Genomic DNA, 24,540 nt, shown 5'->3' with positions numbered 1-24,540 from the left:
GCGACTGTTGGTGTTGAGGGCAACTAACACAGTTTATTTAAAGTCAATCTATTTATTTTATCAGATTTATTATAGAAGCATGTAAGACATCCACGGACATACGTACATAGTGGGAGAGTCACTTTATTATATATTATACACAACATAAGAAATTTGTTATTTCTTTGTAGAGAGTGCTGTTACTATGACGTATATGGTTATATATTAAGAGCTACTAGTGTTTTAGATTTGTTTGTGCTGCTAGGATGAATAGCCGACAAAGAGATAATGCAGATAATACTAATTGTAAAAAGCACAATACATGTTATTCACAATGAATTTATAGAAAAACAAACGTTGAAACTTACAGATGTTGCCCGATGAATACAAGTATTACGTACTAAAATGTACATGTTCTTTCACCAGGTCTTCTACATAATTATAATTAAATTCACTAGTAACCATTTGAACGTTTGATTGAATACAATTAAACATAACGCTGACAATTTGTCGCATGTCTTATAAAATTATGTCATACAATCGGGTTTAGTCTGTGACCCGGTATATTAATATTTTTACTGATCCTATAAACCATGCTAACATAGTGAATATTTGCTAGAATTGTATTCATGAAGAGACACTCCTTGGACGTGTTGTGTTTTCTATGCCTGCATAATCGAGATAATTTATCAGGATATCATTCCCGATGAGATTTTCTCTCTTGTTCTGCCTTACTATCGAGTTGAATGAGCGTGGCATTACAACTTAAATACAACTTTCCTTTTCAGTATTATAGGAATTTTAAAGGCCACATTTTATCCTGACGACATCTTAATGTTCCATGGCTTTGAGACTAAAGGCCGTTTGAACACCTATCGGGAATAGGTATTCCCCGTTCTCTATCTCACCGACGGCTTGTCTCATTGTAATTGATTTGCGCTATAAGGCTTTTAGTACGTTCTCATGATGGAATAATTGTCAGCGACCATTACCATATGCGTTGATGGACTATTCATTTAAGCATCATTCATATGTATATTTATCATTCGTCACAAATAAAATAAAATCGTGCGCGTTTAGAATCCAGCTCACTCTGCAACAAGATATAGTTATCATGCAACCTACAACAGCCACCTATACTTGTACATTCATATTTGACACGCACTGGAGACGTAAGGATCATGTTTCAATCGATGAGATATAAATCAGTTCCAACCTGTGAACATCACAAATTTGTCAAATCTCCAATGATCACACATTGTACTGACTAATGCGTTCTTTGTCGGTATGTGACGAACAGTTATTCACCTTTTCTCAATTTAGCTCTCACTATTACAAATAAGAACATTTTAACTGAAACGTTAGGGATTATGTATATTGGACAAGAACTTTGATCAAGGATTGAAACTTGAACTGAATGTAAATAGTACATAATGTTGATTGTATCAACATCAAGAACTGCTTGAGGAATAGAGAACCTATAAATACTCGAGATTCACTTTAGGTTTGAAAACCAACTCAAGCGAAGGCAGGCATTGAAAACGAAAGAATAATACTTTAGAGCTCGAAATGATGAAAATTACATTGTTTGAAATATTGTAAAGGTACAATGTTATGTACGTGCTTTCAGGCAGTTATCTGATGGTGTCCTTGAGTATTAAACTATGCTTCGGTGCGAACGTACCATATGTTACTTTGTGCGTGGTACTCTGTTCTTTGATTATAGGGAATATCCCTTCTGAGGATCTCGGGAGGTTCTCAGAAGCTGTCGCGGCAGTCTTATCTAGAGGTCTACGTATTCTGTTCATGGAAACAATAAACAAAATCAACCAATAATTTCATTGCCTAATTTCGCTGTCAATTGACAAAATTAACAGTAGCTTGGTATGAAACGCACCTTACATGAATTATAATCTCTCTGCTTATATTAATCCGAGTTAACTTATGTTCACTTGCTTTCGTTCTATATCTGCTCAGTTCTATAACAAACTTAAACACTGTTAATATCAATGCAGTCTGTAAAGATCGTTTGGTATCTATTTGAGACTGAAATGTTAGGATAACAGAGTAGAGCTAGCTTTTAATCTATCCAAGATGTGTCTGACCACAACGAGTATTTGTCAAATTGAAAACCAAAATTGAGAGGACAATCGGTAAACATGATAAGCGGTCAAGTGCCAAATTATTACCTATTTCAAATGGAATTAAAGTTTCAGAATCTTTGATGTTCTCCTAGTTGGCTTCACCTGGGGTGATTAAGTGGCACACTGGTTCCATATCCAATATAACATATCATCAGCTTTTATTACGTTAGAAACAATCATGTAAAACATCGTTTATTTTCAATTGTTTTTAGTTTTGTGTTTGTTTCGTGAGATTTGTGTTTGCCTTACATAAATATTCAATGATAGACCAGAGTACTTAGGCTAATTACGAAAATGAAATTGGACTGTTATATACATATACGTATACATATATATCATATTCGGAATGGTGTACCTAACATGGTGAAAAGGGACAACAAGCATTTCTGAAACAATATAGTGCAAGGTCAAGTATGATTTTGTGGCATGGATGGACTCCGCTTGAGTACCTTATATATACAATGAACGTTTAAACTATACAAAATAACAAAACCAACATAAATGTTAGAAAAATCTACAACCTCCTGTACACAAGGACACCAATGATAGCTCCCACTACAACAAAAAACACTGCGACAACAGCTCCTCCTACAGATCCTGCACCATGATAATTTGAGTCCAGAGATTCCATCGCTTCATGGATTGTGGCGCCACAAAATAAAGCATAATGTATGATAAATATTTCATATATTACTGTTATATATATATATATATATATATATATATATATATATATATATATATATATATATATATATATATATATATATATATATATATATATATATATATATATATATATATTTTAGCAGAAACACATGACCGTCAGTGACAATGATACTGTATACGTTAATGTATATGTCTAAATAAAACTTAGAAACATTTAGGTATACATATTTAATTACTTCACAAATGTGTAGTCACAGATTACAAATTAAGTGAAAGTTCTGAAATTAGCTTCATATAACTTTGGATTAAGAAAAACAAGATACAATTTAAACAACCAAAATAGATTAACTGTGTGACAGTTAAAATGTTGCGACCTTGATGATCTTTTGATTTCGAAATATTTTCGATGTCTCATATGTTGTTCAGTACTAAAAAAGTTAAAGCAAATGCTATTTAAATTTTTGTATATAGTTGTATGGGTTACTTCGTCAAGTTTTGCATGTTTGCTTGACACATATGTAACGCAACAGTTCGTTGTATTTTACGTTGTGATGCAAATTGTGCATTAATCCATCGTGGCAATGAACAAATGTTGATTATATATTTAACAAAACGACAACTCTTAGAACAAGAAACATTGACCACATATTGTGATATTGTTTTTTAATAAAATGGCTTTTTAGATGTAGTCTTAATCAGTTCTTTAATCCTTAAGCCTTCATAAAATATAATGCTTACGATCTCTTAGTTCGCAAGGAGGATGAGTGTAAAAGAGTCTCCAAATATTCTCATTTGACTATGTATTTCCTTGTTGATATACGTTTTATCTTTATGTCTATATGTCTCCTTCAAATGGCTTTCTTTGTCAAATAAACCATGTTTCTCATCGTTGTACTGTTAATTTCAATACCCATTGTAATCTCTCCATTTGTCTAAACAAGTGACATCTGGATAGGATATGCCAACCTACTAATTCATAATGAGTCATTCGGCTACAACATTCCACGATATAATTATTATATTTAAAAGAAAGTTAAATTATTCCAGGAAGATTGACTACTTGCGTAATTGTTTTCCTGCATACCGCAAACTGTGTTTGTTAGAGTTTTTGCGTTTTGATGACCTTTATGACAATGTTTGCTTGATGGTTTATCTCTGCGGATGCGTTTGAATGTTGGGAGGAGTGCGTGAAGTATTCACAGTGCGTGTGTGTTCCAAAGATCGAGTGTGTTAGAATAAGCAGTATAATTTGGTGGATTTGTGAAAACAAGCGAAACAAGATGGGATATGATTTATTACTGTCACAACCCTAAGAAGCATCTAGTTTTGAATATGCTTGTATAAATCCTTCATAGAGTCAACGCATTTGTTTTCATTTTAATTTTTAAAAAAATGTTTTTTCTTTCAATGCATAACAACGTCAAACCCTTTGACAATTTTTATTTAACGTTTAAATTAACAAAATTTCAGGTGGTCGGATGACATTGTGCCATAAATTTACAACAGACGCTTCAGGATTGGTACAGGGTGACCATTAAGTATTGATTTAGTACTACTAACACATGTACACACCACTGAGTCCATTACAATCCGCGGAGATCTGATATATATTAATAATATGGTTGACACAGTCATTGGTTTCTCGTGGTACCTGTGTTTTCATTTTTGATATAATAAATTAGTGCAATTTACTGGCCATCCGATGACCGAATAATCATGGCTGGATTTGAGTTGATAACAATTAATTTATTGTTTAAATTGTAACATTCATTTTATGGGAAAGCACATGCCAAAACAACGTAATTATAACACTGATGGGATTTTGGTTTTGACTGGGATGGGACAACCCAGCTTAGTTTTGGACCCATTTTGATGCCATATTATCTTCAACATACCAATATGGTAATATAGTGCAGATCGTAATCGACGAAACTCTTTCATTCGGCACATTCCCCATGTATGTCAAACCCAGCTCAGAATGTTCACGTTCTTCCAGGCAGAATTATATATCGTTTTACACAGACAGAAATAATGAATGTACGAAATCCTATGCTAGTTATTTATATTTTAAACGTATTTCCTATTCGATGGAATTCATTCTGTCACGTTAATCTGCAATATCTGACATGTTCGAGACTTTATTTATACCTGCTACAAGTGTATAAGTGTTAGCTTGATAAAGCAGACTACGTTGTAATGGGAAACATAAATATGAAGTTGACCAACACATTAACTATTTTAAAATTATTAAATTAGTCTAAATTTGTGGCATTATTTTAAATAGTATTTTATGCCTTTATTACGAATTCGAGAAGTTGCTTTCAGACACTCTCAACCTCTCTGAACGTCATATATATATTGAGATGCTGACGTTACGATTTAGAACTGCATAATAAATTTGGGATCATGAGATGCTGACAATGCATACTTAGATAATGTTTACCTTAACTGAGGTGTATTTGCATGTTTTACCTTTGGTTATATAACATAATTAAATTAACGAATATTATAAACTGTCATTATCTTAACTTATTTACATTTCACCCTTTCCATGCAACAGTGTAAAAAAATGTTAGGTAGTTAATAACTGCATAAGTAAATATAAAATATTATTAAGATTCTGACGTAAGAGAGCTTTGAAGAACTATTATATTTGTCGTTAACATTTGTCTCCTTAATTTCGCACGTATGTGAAGGAGCTTACATTTCATTTGTTTAAACATGCCAGGATCTGTATTCAAGAATCTAATCACGCTACATTGTTTCAATATTATTCGTTTCATAACGAAACCACTGATTTGCTGAAATTATATGTGGTTTACAAATAATATATGTACCAATCTTGTTTAAGGACACAATAGTGTATAGTGTATGTAATTGTATACATTGTAAGTTCATGAAACTGACTTAAATTGGCAAACAATTATAAGCTGAAATAATAATACAAACCTAAGGTTTTTGAATATTCGATTTGTTAATTTTGTTAAATAAAGGAGATAAAATACATTTAATTGAAACCACATAAAAGGATACTTCATCTTCGTCGAGTGGGAGGGCTATGAGTTACGTGGATATAATATAAATATCTACAGTAAAGAAAAATGGCGTATGCACGAGCGCGACAGTACGTAAAGATCGCTAGCTTTGGTCGTGTTATGAAGAGAAACGTCGAATAGTTGTCAGAAAATCTTAAGGGAGTATATCATCTTGGGGACCAGTTTGGTCTATGGAGAAGTTAGAACTGTAATTCGAGACTGAAAGCCAAAATTATTGTTGGACAGGAATGCCAATATCTACATTATAAAGTGTTCCTCATTTGTCATGTGTCTTGTTGCAATGTTTTAAATCAGTTTTATTATTAATATCATTGGACAATGATTTTACTTGCTTTGCAAGACTCCAAAACTCTTCATGTTTGCCTAATCGAGGTGAGTGGTATCTAACAGCGTGCCCGGGATTTTTTGGTATACATGTACATACCCGTCACGAGATCAGTTCTTAAAATTACGACAGAAACGTGTATACATGTACATATGTTATCTCCCTCCCTTCCTCCCTCTCTCGCTCTTTCTCTCTGTGGCACACACACACACACACACACACCTTAGAATAATGGGACAAGAACATTGCTAACACAAAAGGTTAATAACATGTGCATGTAATTGTGTAGAAAAAATAATAAATGTTTGAAGTTGAGCTGTAAATAGGGTTTTCTAGATCTGATTGTAAAACTGATTTTAAAAATGTTTCATCTCTTGTTTAGGAGAGACTGGATGATACGATGTATATTGTACATATTTCAACTACTAGTAAATTCATTATAAAGCATTAAAAAACAACAATTAAGAAATGATATCCAATCATATTAATAATGGATGTTAAAGTTTTATCAGAGTATAAAATCTGACATGCTGCCTTTTTATGTTAATATGTATTGTTTTGAACTGCATCTAAGGTAGATTATTTATATAAAAAATTTCATATTTGTTACCGTACTGTAGTCTTGCTAAAATTAAATAAGTCAGTTTTAAGTGTTGACATGATTAATAAAGAACATTTAATTTAAATTATAAATTATAAATAAATGAAAATTTCTTACATCTTTTAAGTTTAAAAGTTACAACAAATGTAGGAACATATATACCCAAGCATGCAGAACCGAATGGTACTGCTTCAACATGTTTCACATGAACTTCTGCACAAGTTTGTTTACAATACACAGTGATAAAGATACAATGAGTATCTAAATTGTTGGCTATAGAGTAATGAAGATAATAATTACAAAGTATTGTAACATTTTAATTTACTATTTTTCTTGCTGCAACTGTCATTCAATTGAAAGCAATAATGTATCAAACGCATACTGAAAAAGTTGATTTTAAGATAATGTGCAAGGTTGCGTCCCTCATATATACTTTCCTTTGTAAGAAGAAAACAAAATTTTCTGAATTGTGTTTCTTCACTTGTACTGTAACTGTTTGTATCAGAGGAATAATTTCCAGTGTACTGTGCCGGCTAAACTGGTAGTGACAGCTATTTGTCTCCATCCTCCACCTCCCCCAGACGTGTCACCACTGGTATATCAGTACTTAGGAGACCAGTGATTAATATTCATTATCAAATTGTGTGTAATGTTCAAATATGTTTTGTCTGTGCAGATTCACTTTTATACATATGTCCCACGTTCAATCCCTTTTAATACCATCCTTCCATTAATCAACTCAGCTTACTATGAATGCACATAGAAAAATAATTTAAAAGAATAAAATATAACCCAACTCCCCAAACAAACTGTTACAATTTGCCTTGTTAATATGACTGACATTAATTGTACATATGTCCAGAACATTTTCTGTACGTTTACAGTGAACTACATGTCACTGGTTAAGAGATGATAGGAACTCCTGAAGCGATTTAGGTGACAATTTGTTATCATAACTAAATATAAATGTTCAATAGCTTTTGACAATCCAGTAATCTTTTGCAACAAATATAAATAAATGAATGTCATTGTGAATGGTTTTTTAATGTCGTTATCGTTAAAATCGTGTTCATATATGGTCTGTTCTCTGAATGAATGGGTGTTAATTATACATATAAATTATTGTATGTACTTGTATTACTTAGTGTACAGTGTAAAACCTGTGTCAGCTGCCTTGCGATATTTAAGAGAAATGCGGTTAGCTTTTTAATTCTTCAGCTTGAGAGAGCAAATAGTGCTCACTATATTCTTTACAATACCAAACAACCCATGGGCTAGCAAACGATCAGATATAAAATATGCTTGTCCTAAACATATTTACTTGAAATTAATCAACAGTTTCTGAAGCCTGAGGTCATGGACTTAAGATATTTATTTGAGTGGCCAGTTATTATTCCATCTGAAAACATTCATATAATTAATCTTGATGCTGTTGAATAATTTAGATGTTGATGTCGAAAGTCTGAGATTGATAAGAGGAGTGAGTAATTTAACTGTAACTTTAAAATGTAGTTTTAAGTATGTTGCATGATATATATACTGCACTAAATGTTTTGTTTTTTTTTAATTTCAGGTTATTATTCGGACGCATATCTAAGTTACATCATGTATACTACATTTCATATTTAATGTGGCTGAATAAGTTATTGGGATTCACGTGGCTATATACCAGACCAGCTTAAATTATAATAAAATGTTGGAGATCTGTTGTTGGAAACACTATTCAGCCTCTACAAGTTGGAAATACTAATTATGTGATGTATGCATTTGCTTTATGAACTGTGAACGTACCCAGATAATAATCACCATAAGATCAGAACTGTCGAAAGGAAGCGACTGACTTTTTCTTTGACCCCTTTATGATCATGTTTGTCGGCAATTGCAGCGTATTGGTTAACTGAGCAAACCAGTAGTTATGTCGTCATGGTTGCTGTTAACGCAAGCTCTACTTCATTTTATATGCTTTTTTTCCAATGGTCACAATGATCCAAAAACATCACAAACTATATTTAGCTTTTATGAAAGACTGCCACTAGCTATGAACAGTATTTGGAGAGATTTCTCTCCTTGTATTTTGAACAGATAAATGTAAATGTTTTGATGTGTATACTGATATAATATTTCTTGCATTAAAAAAAATTCCATTTGATAATTTGTATCTTCTGAATCATGTTAATACGTATTTAACATCACAAAGGATTGGTGGTATGTAGTCTGTGGGAAGAAATCTACGTGAAATGTCTGTGTAATGTGAAATATTGAATAAGCATTGCTCTAATATTGATTGAAAAATCATTATGAGTCGACACAAGGACATTATTCTCTTTCAAACAGGTATCATCGATGCAATACCAATAAAACTGGCAGATTGTGTGCAAGGAGAATAACACATTCCATATTTGGTAACTTATGCAGAACTGAAATTTCTCTCTACTTGAGGACGACCTTGATATGAGATGGACAAGGGAAGGCAAGACGCGCGATCCCAGGTGAATTAGTAGAAACTTGGCGCCTCAGGACCTGCCATCAACCTTAGATTTTGTTAAGGTATTTTGATTTTGACATTAGCTACATACATAATTAAATTGTGTCTGCTGCGGAAGATTATTCTGAACATCATATCTGTCCAGCAGTTCAAAACAAAGTGTTACATAATATCGGCAATTACTGAAAGCTTTATATGTTGATTTTTTTCTTACCTTGTTTCTCACGTTGTTTATAGGGCAGAAATAGATCTTGTATTTTATAAAATCTGAAGAAAGCGTTATCGTATGACGCAATAAAGAGGTGATATTATGTGCAGTTACAACGGATCAAAGAAATGTCACTTGTTTTCATTTATATACAAATTCTTAAACACAAAAGTGTAAATTTTCATGCGAGCCTAGATGGGGAGAAACCAGGGTACCCTCTCAAAGCATCAGGATATTTGTCACGTATCTGCTTGGCACAACATGAAAGAATTACAGGCATTTCTCCAGACCAAAGCTTATCACGCTGTCGTAGTACGAACTGCCTACAGGAACCATGTCTATTGTCACTTATCATACCAACCGCATCATCTACGACTAGAGTATCCCATCAATACACACTGGCTATGGCAAGGACATCCCAACCCAGGATGAGAACTTGAAAATACGGAAGTATTATTCCGATTTAATATGATATTCCTAAAATGTAAAAGAATATAAATATAACCAATAATATAAATATGCACTTATTCAAATTTTGTTCATGTTCGTTCACCAGATGCTACTTTAAAATAAACATGGATCAATATATGGGATTCAAATTGCACAAAGTTGTTATTTTGATATGAGTATTGCGAGTTCCATCACAACAGGTTACGTTAAGACGGACAACTTCAAGTACTATTATGCATGCCGATATTATGTAATCAATTTTATGAATACAGACTGCATGGGTCATTGAATGAACAATATATTAAAAAGCTAATTGTGTCCACTGGAGATTTGATTTTCGGATGAGGCAATTTCATTTGAGTAAATATGTTTTTGTTGCCTTAGAACTTTCATGGTGAAAATTTAATATTGTTGTCGAATTTCATGGGTTCTGAGTTCAGGTCATGGGTTTCCTGTTAGGCGATTTTGGGCTCACATGATTTCTGATTAATTTGGTATTAAATGGAATGTTCTGGAAGACAATAACAAATTGAGTAACACTAGATTTGTTGCAATATTTTACAAAGCCTCGTACAATAAAATTGATTTAATGATAACTATGAAAAGTACTACTAACTAAATTTTAATGCTTCCTCTCAAAACATAAAGTAAATAAGAGAGGAATCAGAAACAAAAGAATATCGTACTCACCGTTATTGACATGTTTCGGGGTTTGGTAGCGTGGTTGTTTTGTACGTCATCGGCTTCGGTGTACACAATATATAGCATATAAATATGCAAATTTAGCTTACAATCATTCTTCCCCGGATCTGCCGATCATTGCCGGGCGCGAGGATGAAGATGGAGACGATCTATTTGTTAATTCTGCTTATGAAGATGTATGAGCACTCGTATTTCATAATCAGAAACTCTAAGTACTTCATATTAATCAAAATTTCGCCTTTACGTAATATTTAATCAATTAATTTACATAAATGTCACAATACGATCATAAAAATACATCCTCAACTGCACTATTGTTCCTTTAAGCGTGTGTTGAAACTTTTGACTCTAATAAGAATGTTTGTAACAGTTAAATCCCTTTCGATTGTACAGGATTGGTATGCATATCGATTTGTGCAAGAATATTAACATTTGGGGCATTTCGACTGTGGTACAGATACGAAGGAGTCCCGTTTAAAAAAGGAAAGGCACAATTATAGCATTTGTTTACGAATATAGTAAGTTCCATATATTTCCCACGACGAATATATATTGTGTGAGACTTTAAATTAAGCAAAGTGTCAGATAGCAATGGACTTAAAAAAAATGTATACGGTTCTGCTTTTCGTTCGACTTTCTTGTCATAATTGAACTACAATCACCATGATATCAAGCATTGATAATAAGTAAGTAGATATGGTTAGAACGAAGTATAAACATTTGTAAAAACAAACGATATATCCTTATCCCTATTTCGTGGTTTACAATAGCAACACCAGTATTATAGTATGCTTGCAATACGCTGTCAAACAATACAACATACGTACCTACGCAGTAGCCGATAGACACATTCCACTGGCTGGAATGGGCACAACGAACCGTTTTGTTTCCCGTCAGAGTATAACCTTGGTCGCACACAATAGTAGCTGTTGTATTATATGTCCAGTTGCCTTCAATACCTGCATCTATGGATAGTATGCTATTATTTGGCCGTAAAAGCTCTTCGCAAAATATCACTGAAATGAGATTCCAAAATTACTAATATATCGTACAATACACATAATGTGCGGAATTAGAACAGAATGTTTGACTGGATTACCAACTGGTTGGAGCCTTTAATTTACCTTCGTCAAACTTTTAAGTTGAAAAAACGTAAAGAAGCTCAAACGTTAGAAATGTTAAAGCATACACACGAGCAGCAGGGGTTTGTGAGGTGGGTCCACCGACCTTTTATCTGGGCGAAAATCTACCTATCCCGGGCCAAATTTCGTCCCCCCACCCAATCCGTTCCATGGGATATGTTGATTGTTTAATTGCTATTAGTCACTCCTGGTCTCGTATGTAAACCTGGCTGGCTACAAAACAAAAACAAACATAATTAATTAGGAAAACAAAATGACCACGCCCAACTGAATGTGGTTTCATAATCTATTTCACGAGTAATTGTTACATTTATTGTTAATTTGCTATAATTATTAATTTGTAATCAAGCATCCGCCTAAGTGAACCAAGGGTGCAAAATGAACAACCTATTGTGTTGGGGGTAGGCCGAGGCAAGTTTCACCTGGGCTAAATTATGTGTTTTTCAATTACCCGCCCATTGATAGTTTAGCATCTTCTCAGCCGAACGCTGCCGTCCACCCAATTATAATATTTATTTTGAGAAACGCTGACAAATTATCGTCGCTTGACTAGAACACAAACACAGTTTCCATTTGGCGACCAACGGGCCTCTGAAAAAACTTCCAACCTTGCTAAACTAGCTAGTTGTAAGAAATTTATTTTGAGATTCATATGGACACCTACGGCGTAATTAACACAATATGCATGTTTCAAACGTGATGCACTGAATTAAGATGTCATTCGAACACATATGTGTATATATCACTGTGATTTATTTGTGTTTTTCTAGCCCGGCTTTTATCAGTACATCTGTTTGTATCGGGCTATACCACTGCGCTGATAATGACATGTGCTGTTGTTAGCCTCGAGAGGACATTGAACCGGATACGCACATCTGGGTAATTTCTTGTTGTTATTGGAAGTGTCATATAAAATTATCCGTAAGACCAGTGGGTCGTTTAGTAGGTAAACAAATACGGTATAATACAACATATCTATACTGAAATCATACGTTTTGATTATACCGTTTCGATAGATCCGAGTTTTTTTTGTAATTAATAAGACCGGTTTTTAAGCATGAAAAAGCTATGAGTTTCAACTTAGATAATTTTTAACTTCTTTTGTTGTGGTTCTTCATCGTTCATAGTATCGTTTTAGCTATTTGTATTTTCTACCACTAGAAGGAATACAATGTTTGAATTTTCCCCTCACCCCCATTCCGCTCATGGTTGTTGTCCTAAACTTACTCGCCCGACACTCGCTAAATGAGATATACAAAACGCATTAAAGCATCTATTAAGCACGTTGTTTTCAATACAATCATAAGCTGCTTTCACGTATTTTGGCTCGTAAAATTATGAAATAATATTTGGTGATAATGATCAGTTTTGGAGAAAACTTGCCTTAATTATACAATGGGCCGGTGAACTGAAGCAGAAACAAATGGCATGAACAGTATCATAATCTCACCGGTAATAGGCGACCCTTTGTTAAGTCAAAAACGGACCTAGAGATTTTTTCGAAAACAGGTTAAATCATTTGAAACTACCGGGAAAGACTATAGAAGATTATCCATGATTAAATCAGCGGCGGTCAGGTTTCGTTTTGATCGAATAGCCAATAAGAAAAAACACCCACGGTTTGATTTACAATTACACGAACAGATCATGGCGGCATGTTCATTGATGCTGCGATAAATTACCGACGGGCAGCGATGATTATTGACCGTTTAGATGATGATCAAAGGTATTTAGTTATAATTAAATTTATTGTCGAACACGATGGCAGCCAGGATAGCCAACATGGAATATCCGGGATAAACTCGCCCCTGTTCACATAACTTTTTATGAACGCCTTACGGTGACATGGAAATGGACTGACCGAAACACGAAAATATAAACGAATGGACACATCGTGTTAAAGACAATGACGCCAGCATGGAAGACATCGACATTTTGGAAAAGCGATTACAGTTTCCGATAACTATCGCAAAACAGGCGCCCAGATAGTGTTAGTTGACCAGAACGCTCATGCGTGGACGGCAAACGTGCCAAAATATCCGTCGAAAAATAAACTGCTAGAATTTACCACGTGGTAATAGTCTTGAGTAAATTTATGATATTAGTCAGCAAGATATTGTATCAGTCTGGCTGTTTCAGATTGATCCAGAATCGGAATCAGGATTCACATCTTGGTTTTATCAATTCCTGTTTCGTCAAGTAAACTTTATCGCGAAGAATCTCATCTGATCAATTTAAACAGGTGGCTCTAAAACACACCGACGACATAAATGTGGCAGATGTTTTGCTGAATAATTGTTTTACAATTTTGTCTATGGTTGCTCGTGTGGCCGAAGAAAAACAATTCATGCCGCTAAACATTCTCACGGTTTGGTCATCTAACACATGAAATGACCAGAGTTGCCGTCAACGGATCTCACTGGATTTGCCGAGACTGAATCATTTGAGTTTGCAGCAAACATTCATCCGGTTACACGTAATGTTCATAAATTTGCAGATTATAAACTTCATCTTGAGTATTACTGTAACCGTAAATTATCATGTTCGCATTTCACGACATAAATAGATACATCTTAATGGTCCTGGTGTTTCTGGTTAAACAACGCGTGTGTTAAAATCATTTATAAATTCCGATATGATAATGCTAACACCAACTCAACGGTTTGGCAGGGATACGAAACATAGAGGTGTTAAATCTCAAATGTATCACAGTTCTTCACCTGGAAGGGAGGGTGAGAAACATTCCCAAAATCATCATTTGGGACGGAATATGTTTGTGTGCAAAGAAATGTTAGAAATATTTTATTGCTATATTTAGAAACGAAACAAAATTGTGCTATCGTGTGCGGCGATAATGGGCGACCTCCTCCGTTTACGGGAGAATCACCACACAGCTGGCTAATCAAGACATATCAATTATTACGAGGAAATGTTGATAGATCACCGAACAAGTGATGAAACATTACGAGAACTAAAAGCGTTAATTAGAATTCAACCGAAAAGATTCAATGTGAGATAATGCGCAGTGTAATTCCATAGACATCGATCAATGACTTCTGGAACTCATGGCACCCTAATGATCTGATGCTGACCTTGATTCAAAATTAGTAAATAAAGTTCTATTTTTATTTTAAAATGATTGGTTGCTGTGAAGGTCATGATGGGGCTTTGGGTTTAAGATGTAAACAAGTTTTTTATTTTTTTATTTCTTAGAGAAAAGTATTGGTCTGATCAAAGTCATATTCTGTGTACGTGATATAAACATGATCAAATGACGCCCTCTTTTGATTTCGCAACATGGGGAAATTTCGAAACTGTGTCTTATAATACAATATAACCCTTGTTTTCGAAATTGCGTCTCTTACTACTTACATGATCCCAAAACACCTTTATCGCAGAGGTAACTTTATAGTATTTGTCTGAGCCCGCGGTGGTGAGAGTCTCCTTTTATTAACAAAATATTTTACTATATAAAGATTCAAGACAATATTAACGCAAATATCTACATGAGTGCGATCGTCAAGTTAATGTTAGCAAAATTAATGATGACTTTGAAATGATACAGCAGCGAATGGAAGAGGGTTGATATACACTGGCGGCAGAATACATAATTATTAAATGACTTCAGCGCAAAATGGCATTATTCCTGGATGGTTTACCCGCCGGTGTCAACAATGATAGCGAGATTGCTAAATTTGTTCCAATGGCTAGTGCCACTACAAGTATCAGATCGGATATGTCTCGCCAGGATAAACCTCGAGCGGCTGTAGGCGAACGTGCATGACAGCTAAGACCACCTGTTTTGGATTGCTTGAATTCCGCATCCATATCAACCGATGTTGAATCGCTGCGTCAAAACTACGATGGGATATAAAAACAAGATACGTTATATTATTTTTCACGGCCTGTCATTCAAATACATGCTGACGTTCTGTACCTTCCAGCAGATGTCAATCAGTTGAAACCTTTTGGTCTGTCAGTTTAAATCATATTCGTGACAACGATGGATAATGACATCGTAAATAAACAAGATTTGTAAACACCGGTACAATAAAATGCTCCGGAGTGGGATCACTGGAGAAAAGCTATAAGGAACATATCCTTGCTGGGTGAACCCCCCCCCCCACCGACGGTATAGTTACCAACTATAGCATCACAACCATGCTTATATGATAAGCATGGTTGTGATGCTATAGTTGGTAAATATACTATCATTGACGGGATAATAACTATGCCCGGCAACTTGTTGGATCTTTGTCGGATAATATATGTAGGGCCTCTTATTTTATCCAATGCCTCAACGATCTTGAGACAATATTCTTGAATTATGTTATTGAGATCTTGCTGCATTTTATCTATATCCAGATGGGGTAGTTTGAACGTAGGCAGTTGAAATTTGGTGAAAAGTCAAGAAATAACTTTTTATGTCATGCTATGCTTCTTACTATCCTAACATTACCCTTGTGAATTACTATGTCTAGCAAACATGTATTAACTAATTCTGCATCAGATTTCACCAAGTTCAGATATTGTGCTGTTTTAATGATCTTTAGTTTAAAATCATCCTTCGAATGGTGAACTATATATTGCTACGGCATAGATTTCAGATCATCTTGTGTTTTTATTTGCTCTTGAACTATTGTATCGATAGGTATTTTATTTGAAAACGCTAGCATATTTGTTTCACCTAATTGTAAATCCGTCATTCGTACATTGTGATATAACCATCACCCATATATGATGGTTTTCCCTAGTTATCCACTGTAGATGTCGTCTTATATACTCTGAGATTCTTATGCTTATTTGCTTGCCCGATAAATAAATCAGATCGTTCTGGTTTTGGTGGTCTAAAAAATGTCGGTGCTACCATCGACCTCCCAAAGACAGCTCGAATCGACGACCTATATATGTCAACAGCTCAATGAGAATTATCGGATTCCGGCGCTGATATTTCAGTGGCGGCGTTCAGCGTTGGTTCTTGTACTTTGATACAGTCCTTTGATTATCTTCCCATTATAGACTTAATTCTGCGCTGAAATTCATCACTGATTTGTTCGATTTCAAATAATCGTGTTCAGATTCACACGACATTCAAGTCCGGTGAATAATCGGATCCCTCTCTACTCCACTACGCAAATATCAGCAAATTATAAGCGTCTAATTCGCCAATTAAGTTTGATCTGATATTTGGTCAACTATAATAGTCATACTTATGCCGGTGCGATCTCAAGGACCGACAACTATGTACCTCTATCGGAACTGGAAAACAGTATCGAATTCCGGCTGCGTTGTCGTCACTGATATCATCGTGGTTCTCGGTTTTGTTGTATTAGCGATAATCTACTCCAGTTGGGTAGTTATGTCTGTGGTCTTGATTTGATTCTTACGGATTCTAAATCTGGAAACGTCTCCTCGAAGGCAATTCCGCTGACGTCTATGTTGTGATACAGATAATAATTATAATCAATTGCAGCAAATTGACTATTTGATATTACACCATAGCATAAAACCCATTGAGTGTATCGATGATATATTTTTACATGCGTGCATCGCCTCCTACGATATTTCTGTGTGTTCATTTAATTTCTTACGAGCACTTGTTTCTAGCATTTTCTCCTTAATGTAAAGGACACAGTCAACACTGACAAAACAGCGACATCGATTGCAATCACAGGCAATATCCCGGGCGTTGCTGATAACGTACACATTAATTGCGTTGCCTCAACTACCAGTGAAGGCACCGCATGTACAATATTGTCGATGATAATGATACGTCTGCTGTACTTCTTTGTTTTATCTTGTGCTCGTCTATGATTTTGTATGCAATGCCTTTCACGCACGTGCTTGATTATATCTGTACGATTGTGTGGGATTCATCGTCGCTATATATGCTATTAATTGAACAATTGAGGTCCTTGCGCTAAGATTTCCAGACACCACCAATGTTTAAGTAGTTGTCTTTTGGATCCAAAAGGAAAATTTCTCGATATTTTGATTCAACACGACGGACACGATTCTCTAGAATCTATAGGTGGAAAGACGCGATGTTTACGCAGTAAATTTGCTAAATTTCGCCGAATAATACACTAAGACCTCAGCGGTATGCTTGCTTGTGCTACTCTGTTTTGACCATATCGCTCTTGCGGACGCCACCATGTATACCGCGTTGATGAACGGACCCGTATGAATAACACCAGCTCTACTCGTTCTGTTGTTTCTTGCGTTGTCATTGAGTTGAATGCGAACTTCAGCAAGCTTAAAGTCGACGACATTTTGGAATCTAAATAACTCATTTGCAACTCTATAAATTATATTAGAGTTTCTTCGAATACTCGAAAACGATCTCGTACCACCATCATATTCAGATCTCAGCGTAGTTATTTGTATCACTCGTTGTAGTTAAGATAGTAGTGATTACGTATGTCTTCGCAACAACGTCATAGTATGATGTTGGTACTCTTAGAATAGCAATTATGTTTCCTTTCATGTTGAATTCACCAGTCATTGTATCGCATGGTTTAGCAAAGCTTTTACTGACCTCATTTCTGATTTCATTGCGGAAGGCTGAGATTGATGTTTGAGACTCTGAAATGTCCACTATCAGTCTACACCGGGAAGTTATCGCTGGTCGCACCACGCAATACTGTCCGTCTTTATCTGCCCATGTTGATACTGAAACTCAACAACATCACTCCGATCAACTCCGGTCATAAGATCAGGAAGTTCATCTCGTGTTTCATACCCTGACAAATCAATGTCACCGGAGACCTTGCTTTTATCAGATCTTCCGTAAATATTTATCATTATACACTCCTAGTCTGTTTCAAACGACCGTTGGTGTACTCATGCACGATATTATACAGCGGCGCTGATGACACTGACAGGGCGGTAATTACAGTAAATACTTCTGGACCGCATATGGGTGGATCCGTTAATGTATGCGTTAGTATAATTGAACACCAGTTGGGGGGGGGGGGTTAGTACCACTGACATATTTTAAAAATTCTCTCTATGGCGCCAATCCATACGACTCGAAATAAGCTACACCACATGGATCAACCGCGTCTTCAACTAACCGAGTACCTGCCCCAGGACGACCATCGAGATTCGTTATGCCAGCAAGAACACGGTTTAGTTGTTTTTACGTCTCATCAAGCATGAAACACCTCTAAAGTTTCTGATGTTTATTAGCCGAGCAGCATCAAGTAAATCAAAATTAGACACGGGGAGTTCCAGCGAAACGTTCCTGGTAGTCATGGAAATTGGCCGTGCCGTGTTCATGGTACTCTAAATCCCCGTTCTTGTTTTTGATTTTTTAACCCGTTTCCAGTCGCTTTTTCAATGCTATACTGGCAGTCGTTCCTAGTGAACCGAGTGAGGCTGCTTTATTTACAGGTGAGGCTTTAGCAGTTATCAGCGCTGCTATCGCCCACAGAACTGAAATTATACCGCCAATCTTTGCTGTATCATAGATCGCACGCTATCCATTAATTTCTTGAGTCAATCTAGTGTTTCAGCTGACGTCAGGTAAACGACATTACATTAGGGCTTAGTAACTCCGTTGATTTAAGCGACATCGTTGTTCCACGGCTCTCTTTAATGCCGATTGTAGCTTTTTAAATCTGACCAAGTGTTAGGGTGATATTGACTTGTTTACATGACTTAATAATATCAGTAATAATAGTATGAATTATTGAATTACAATGTCGACGGTGAACTCGTATATTCTATACTGGTGCTTCTTCGACCCTCTTTCGTCCACCAACCAATTCGAACTATATTGTGTATTGTGTTGTCTGATAATATGACAGCGATTGCGCTATAACTACCAAGACCAAGCGGCATATCATCAACAGTATCTCGCACGTGTATGTCAACGACAGATTGTCTGAAAATGTCGAAATATTCCTGTCATAAATGATAGAATGAATACAAAGATGAGGAATCACTCTAATATATATGTAGACCAGTATCAATATTTTGATAACACCAAATACATCGCATCTAACTATTGCACGCAAAAGCTACTTTGTTATGTTCGAAATTCAATATTTTGTCTTCGGATGTGTTGCTGGTTTCCGTTTATCGCTAGTGAAATCGTAGACACCCTTAAACCGCAAAAATACCTGGGGTTTGATATGTAATATTCCAATATTGCGTTCGCTTGAAATGCAACGAATGTATGTCGTGGTGCTGAAATTACCTGTTGAGCTGCTATGTGCCATGCAAATAAATGTGATGTGCTTGTAACTGAGTCATTGGTAATTGTCAACCATGTCGACTTACCACCGCTATCCATGAAATAGTGGCGACGTTGTACTCTAATGGATGATGGTGTCATAGTTGCAATAATATTGAAAACGTCCAAGACAAAATCGAGATCAGACACAAACTTGAATATTTTATTATATTTCTGGTTGTTTAAAACGACATGAGCAAGGCCACTTCCTACTAGTAGGTTTGCAAGTATAATTATTTTTTAAATCTCAGCAGCTTGTTTTGTCAGCGGCAGCCTGAGTGACAGCACGCCAACTAATTCTTTCAGCCGCTCATTTGCGGCTTGACTTATTATTTTACTGACACTGGCTCGTAGCACTTTGGTGCTGGGAATGATGTTTTCGTAGTATTAATCTTTCGTCGTATTAACCTTTCGTCGTATTAATCTTTCGTCGTATTAATCGCGTAAGACTCTCTCGGATCGACTAAAATGCTTTATCAGTGTCATCACCAAAATCGCCAAAACCCTTAGTTCGAACAATGGTGTAATTGTTTTGCAATCGTGATATCTTTTGGAGCTCCTTCTAAATAAAAATTGAACAACATTACCAATCTTATCTCCATAGATAATTGTATATACTGGCAATCGTGAATTGATCATCCTGGCTATTCCATGATCAAATTGAACATTGTGTAAAAGCATGTTATTTTGTTATCGCCGATCTAACTGATGAATCACTGTAGTAATCGTTGGTAATTGCATCCATTATAGCCTGATTTGTAGACCATCATCACTATCCCAGGGTAACGTAAGACTTTTTTGTGTTGCCTCGATTGTTGCAAGAATTTTTGGGGTTGGCTCAACAATTGGTTAAAATGACTGCTCTATACCTTCTGTAAATTCCATTTGAGTTTCGTGATGTTGTTGCAGTTGAAGTTAGCTTGACAGAAGCGTGAATCGGGCACATATTTTTGAAGTTACTCTAGTTGTTAACGTACTATCTTAGATGTTCAAAATTTCATTGTTAGCGCAGAATAAGTCATTATATTATTAGCACAAGAATTATTTAATTACACATCACGGGTCATTGGATATACATTATTTCAGTATATATAGTAATGTACCGTCTATTTTAACCACTACGACTTACCGTAACTATTCGGGGCACTGATTCATACAACATGTGAATACCCAGTGACGTATTTCTGTTTAAATGGCCTATACGTAACACGTGTTATTAGCGTACCGGACCATAATTGTAATACTTATATCTATTAAACAAAAATTATATATATATATATATATATATATATATATATATATATATATATATATATATATATATATATATATATATATATATATATATATATATATATATATCTATATATATATATATATATATATATATATATATATATATATATATATATATATATATATATATATATATCTATATATATATATATATATATATATATATATATATATATATATATATATATATATATACATATGACAAAGATACTTAAAATGGAATTAACTTTCTACAAAGGCAGGAAAAACTAATTATTGTAGTTTCCTCAATAGTTATAAGATATGTTTGTCTTTTCTTTTCATTTAACAACTGTTGCTCAAATGATATGTGTACAAATGCGAATAAATTGTATTTACCCGAGCATCTTCCGCTTGGTCCCTCCCATTTCCCCTGTTCATTGCAACGAATCTGGGATATTTCGGTTAGATTATATCCTTCCTTGCATCTGGCTGTTACTACCGTATTGTAAGTTCCACTGCCCTCAATACCTCCAATGTAAGTGAGTTCACTGTGGTCTGGTTGAGCAAGCTGTTTGGTACAATGTATCACTGAAATAAATGACTTATGCAGATATAACACTTTTTTGTAAGAAATATTTCACTTTCTTATGTAAAATATATAATAAATATGTTCATTATTATTGCTAAGTGCAGAGATTAGCAGGGCAGTGTGCCAGTGAATACTGGCTTCAGCTCTGTCAGAGTATCCAGTCAGCAGCAGATATTGGAAACATCAGAGGCATGTACGATGGCATAAAGAAAGCAATGGGTCCCACGAAGAAACTGACAGCACCACTGAAGTCTGCCACAGGCGATACCATCCACAACAAGGCAAGCAAATGGAGCACTGGGTGGAATACTACTCCGAACTGTACTGCAAAGAGAACCACGTGACCAATGATGCTCTCAACGCCATTGAAAACCTCCCTCTCATGGCCGAAGTGGACGAGAAACCTAATGTAGACGAACTAAATAAGGCCTTAAAGAAACTGTCCCTAGGTAAAGCCTCAGGGAAGGATGGCATCACAGCAGAACTCATCAAGTGCGGATGTAGCGTGCTGCCCACACACCTGCACGACCTCCTCTGCCAGTGCTGGGACGAGGGTGCAGTGACTCAGGACATGAGAGATGCTAACATCATAATCCTGTACAAGAACAAGGGCGACAGAAGCGACTGCAACACCTACAAGGGCATATCATTTCTCAGCATCGTGGGTAATGTTTTCGCACGCGTCATCCTGAACAGACTGCAGACGCTTGCTGACAGAGTTTACCCAGAGTCGCAGTGCGGGTTCCACGCAGAGAGGTCCAGAATCGACATGATGTTCTCTGTCAGGCAACTGCAGGAAAAATGCAGAGAACAACACAGACCCCTCTTCCTGGCCTTATAGACCTCACCAACTCATCCGATCTGGTCAGCAGAGACCAGAATCCTGGCGAAAATTTGTTGCCCTCCAAAGCTGCTAAGCATGTTCCAGTCCTTCCACAATGACATGAAAGGCACAGTGCAGTACGAAGGCTCAATATCCGACCCCTTTGACATTCGCAGTGGAGTTAAACAGGGCTGTGTCCTTGCCCCCACGCTTTTCGGCATTTTCTTTTCAGTCCTGCTCAAGCACGCCTTTGGGACGTCCACAGAAGGGATTTACCTGCACACACGATCAGACGGTAGACTGTTCAACCTAGCACGACTGAAGGAAAAGAGAAAATTGCGTGAAGTAACCATCAGGAACATGCTCTTCGCAGACTATGCTGCTCTATGCACGCATACAGAAGTTGAGCTTCAGCGCCTAATGGCCCGATTTGCTAAAGGATGCGATGAGCTTGGATTAACCATAAGCCTAAAGAAAACAAACGTGATGGTCAAGACGCGGAATCCCCAAGCATATTCATCAAAAACTACGAACTTGAGGTGGTGAGTCAGTTCATGTACCTCGGCTCTACCATCATCAACAACCTCTCGCTCGATGCTGAGCTCAACAAGCGGATCGGAAAGGCATCAACAACTCTCTCCAGGTTGTCGCAGAGAGTGTGGAACAACAGCATGCTGACCTTGAACACTAAGATCACCGATGTCCGTGCATGCGTGCTAAGCACTCTCATGTACGCCAGTGAAACCTGGACTCTGTACGCCTTACAAGAGAAAAGACTGAGCGCCTTTCACATGCAATGCCTCCGACGCATACTCGGGATCACCTGGAGCAATCGAGTAACAAACAACGAGGTGCTCGAGCGTGCCAAGATTCCCAGCATGATCACACTCCTCCGCCAACGCCGCATCAGATGGCTGGGCCATGTACGTCGGATGGATGACGGACGGATCCCCAAAGACATCATTTATTCGGAACTCGCCTCTGGCAAAAGGTCGATCGGACGGCCACATCTCCGATTCAAGGATGTCTGTAAGCACGACAAGAAAGCCCTTTATATCCATGTCAACACCTGGGAAGAGCTCGCTCTAGACAGATCAAGCTGGCGACATGCTTTGATCACTGGTCTGAAAGCCGGAGAGGACAAGCAACGCTTGCTAGCTGATGAAAGACGATCGCAGATGAAGAAGATGCAGCTCCAACCAACACCAGACGCAACCTTCAAGTGCAGCAAGTGCAGCAGGGACTGCCACTCCCGCATTGGACTACTTAGCCACAGCAGACGCTAAGCAACCACCAACCTTGGACATCTCTCATGGGCGCTTTTCCATCGTCTTTCGAGACTAACGGATGCCATCATACTATTATTGATAAATGCAAACTTTCAGCCATGCATTTGCTACAACAACATTGGCTAAAACTCAGATACAATAGTTTTTAATCATAAATATGTTGATATGAAAATGATTAGTGAATGTCTAATTACATAAGGTACAAAATAATATTCAACGCAGAAGTTTTAAAGGTAATATATAACAGACTGTATTGCTGCCCCGTTTTGTATTAAATATGTAATGTATTTAATAGTCTAGCGGTCCTTAATGTGATTATGTGATTACATATTCCTCTATGTCATGAATTTAATTAAATGTTCTTGTGATTCAATGGTCCATTTCATCTGGAGAGTGATTTTCGTTAAGGTTCTTTAGAACAATTGTTATAAATCTAGACATAGAACTTAAAGGCCTCCTGGATGCTGCCATTAATACTGATCCATGTACTAGGATCTTCATGGTCACAAAATTATTTGCCAATTTTTCAAATATCAGAAATTATTTGTTAATTTTTCAAATATCAGTTCCTAATATAGTTAC

The 24,540-nt window shown here is 36.2% G+C and overlaps 1 protein-coding gene across 1 annotated transcript in view; it reads right to left on the bottom strand.

The window, feature by feature from the left end:
* LOC149807743 (uncharacterized) overlaps positions 1 to 24,540 on the bottom strand; it is a 145,845-nt gene that overhangs the window by 30,957 nt on the left and 90,348 nt on the right. Inside the window, exons 14-17 of the mRNA XM_089969957.1 lie at positions 21,654 to 21,845; positions 11,447 to 11,635; positions 2,645 to 2,756; positions 1,664 to 1,779 (exon numbers count right to left, since the gene is read on the bottom strand). Coding sequence (XP_089826083.1) covers positions 1,664 to 1,779; positions 2,645 to 2,756; positions 11,447 to 11,635; positions 21,654 to 21,845 — 609 coding nt within the window. The remainder of the gene's footprint in view (positions 1 to 1,663; positions 1,780 to 2,644; positions 2,757 to 11,446; positions 11,636 to 21,653; positions 21,846 to 24,540) is intronic.

This window comes from Sinohyriopsis cumingii, chromosome 1, assembly GCF_028554795.1.
Source record: "Sinohyriopsis cumingii isolate HCF-2022 chromosome 1, ASM2855479v2, whole genome shotgun sequence".
NCBI classification, from domain to species: domain Eukaryota; kingdom Metazoa; phylum Mollusca; class Bivalvia; order Unionida; family Unionidae; genus Sinohyriopsis; species Sinohyriopsis cumingii.
The sequence above is the reverse complement of the archived record's forward strand: the minus strand, read 5'-3'. Positions and strand labels throughout refer to the sequence as shown.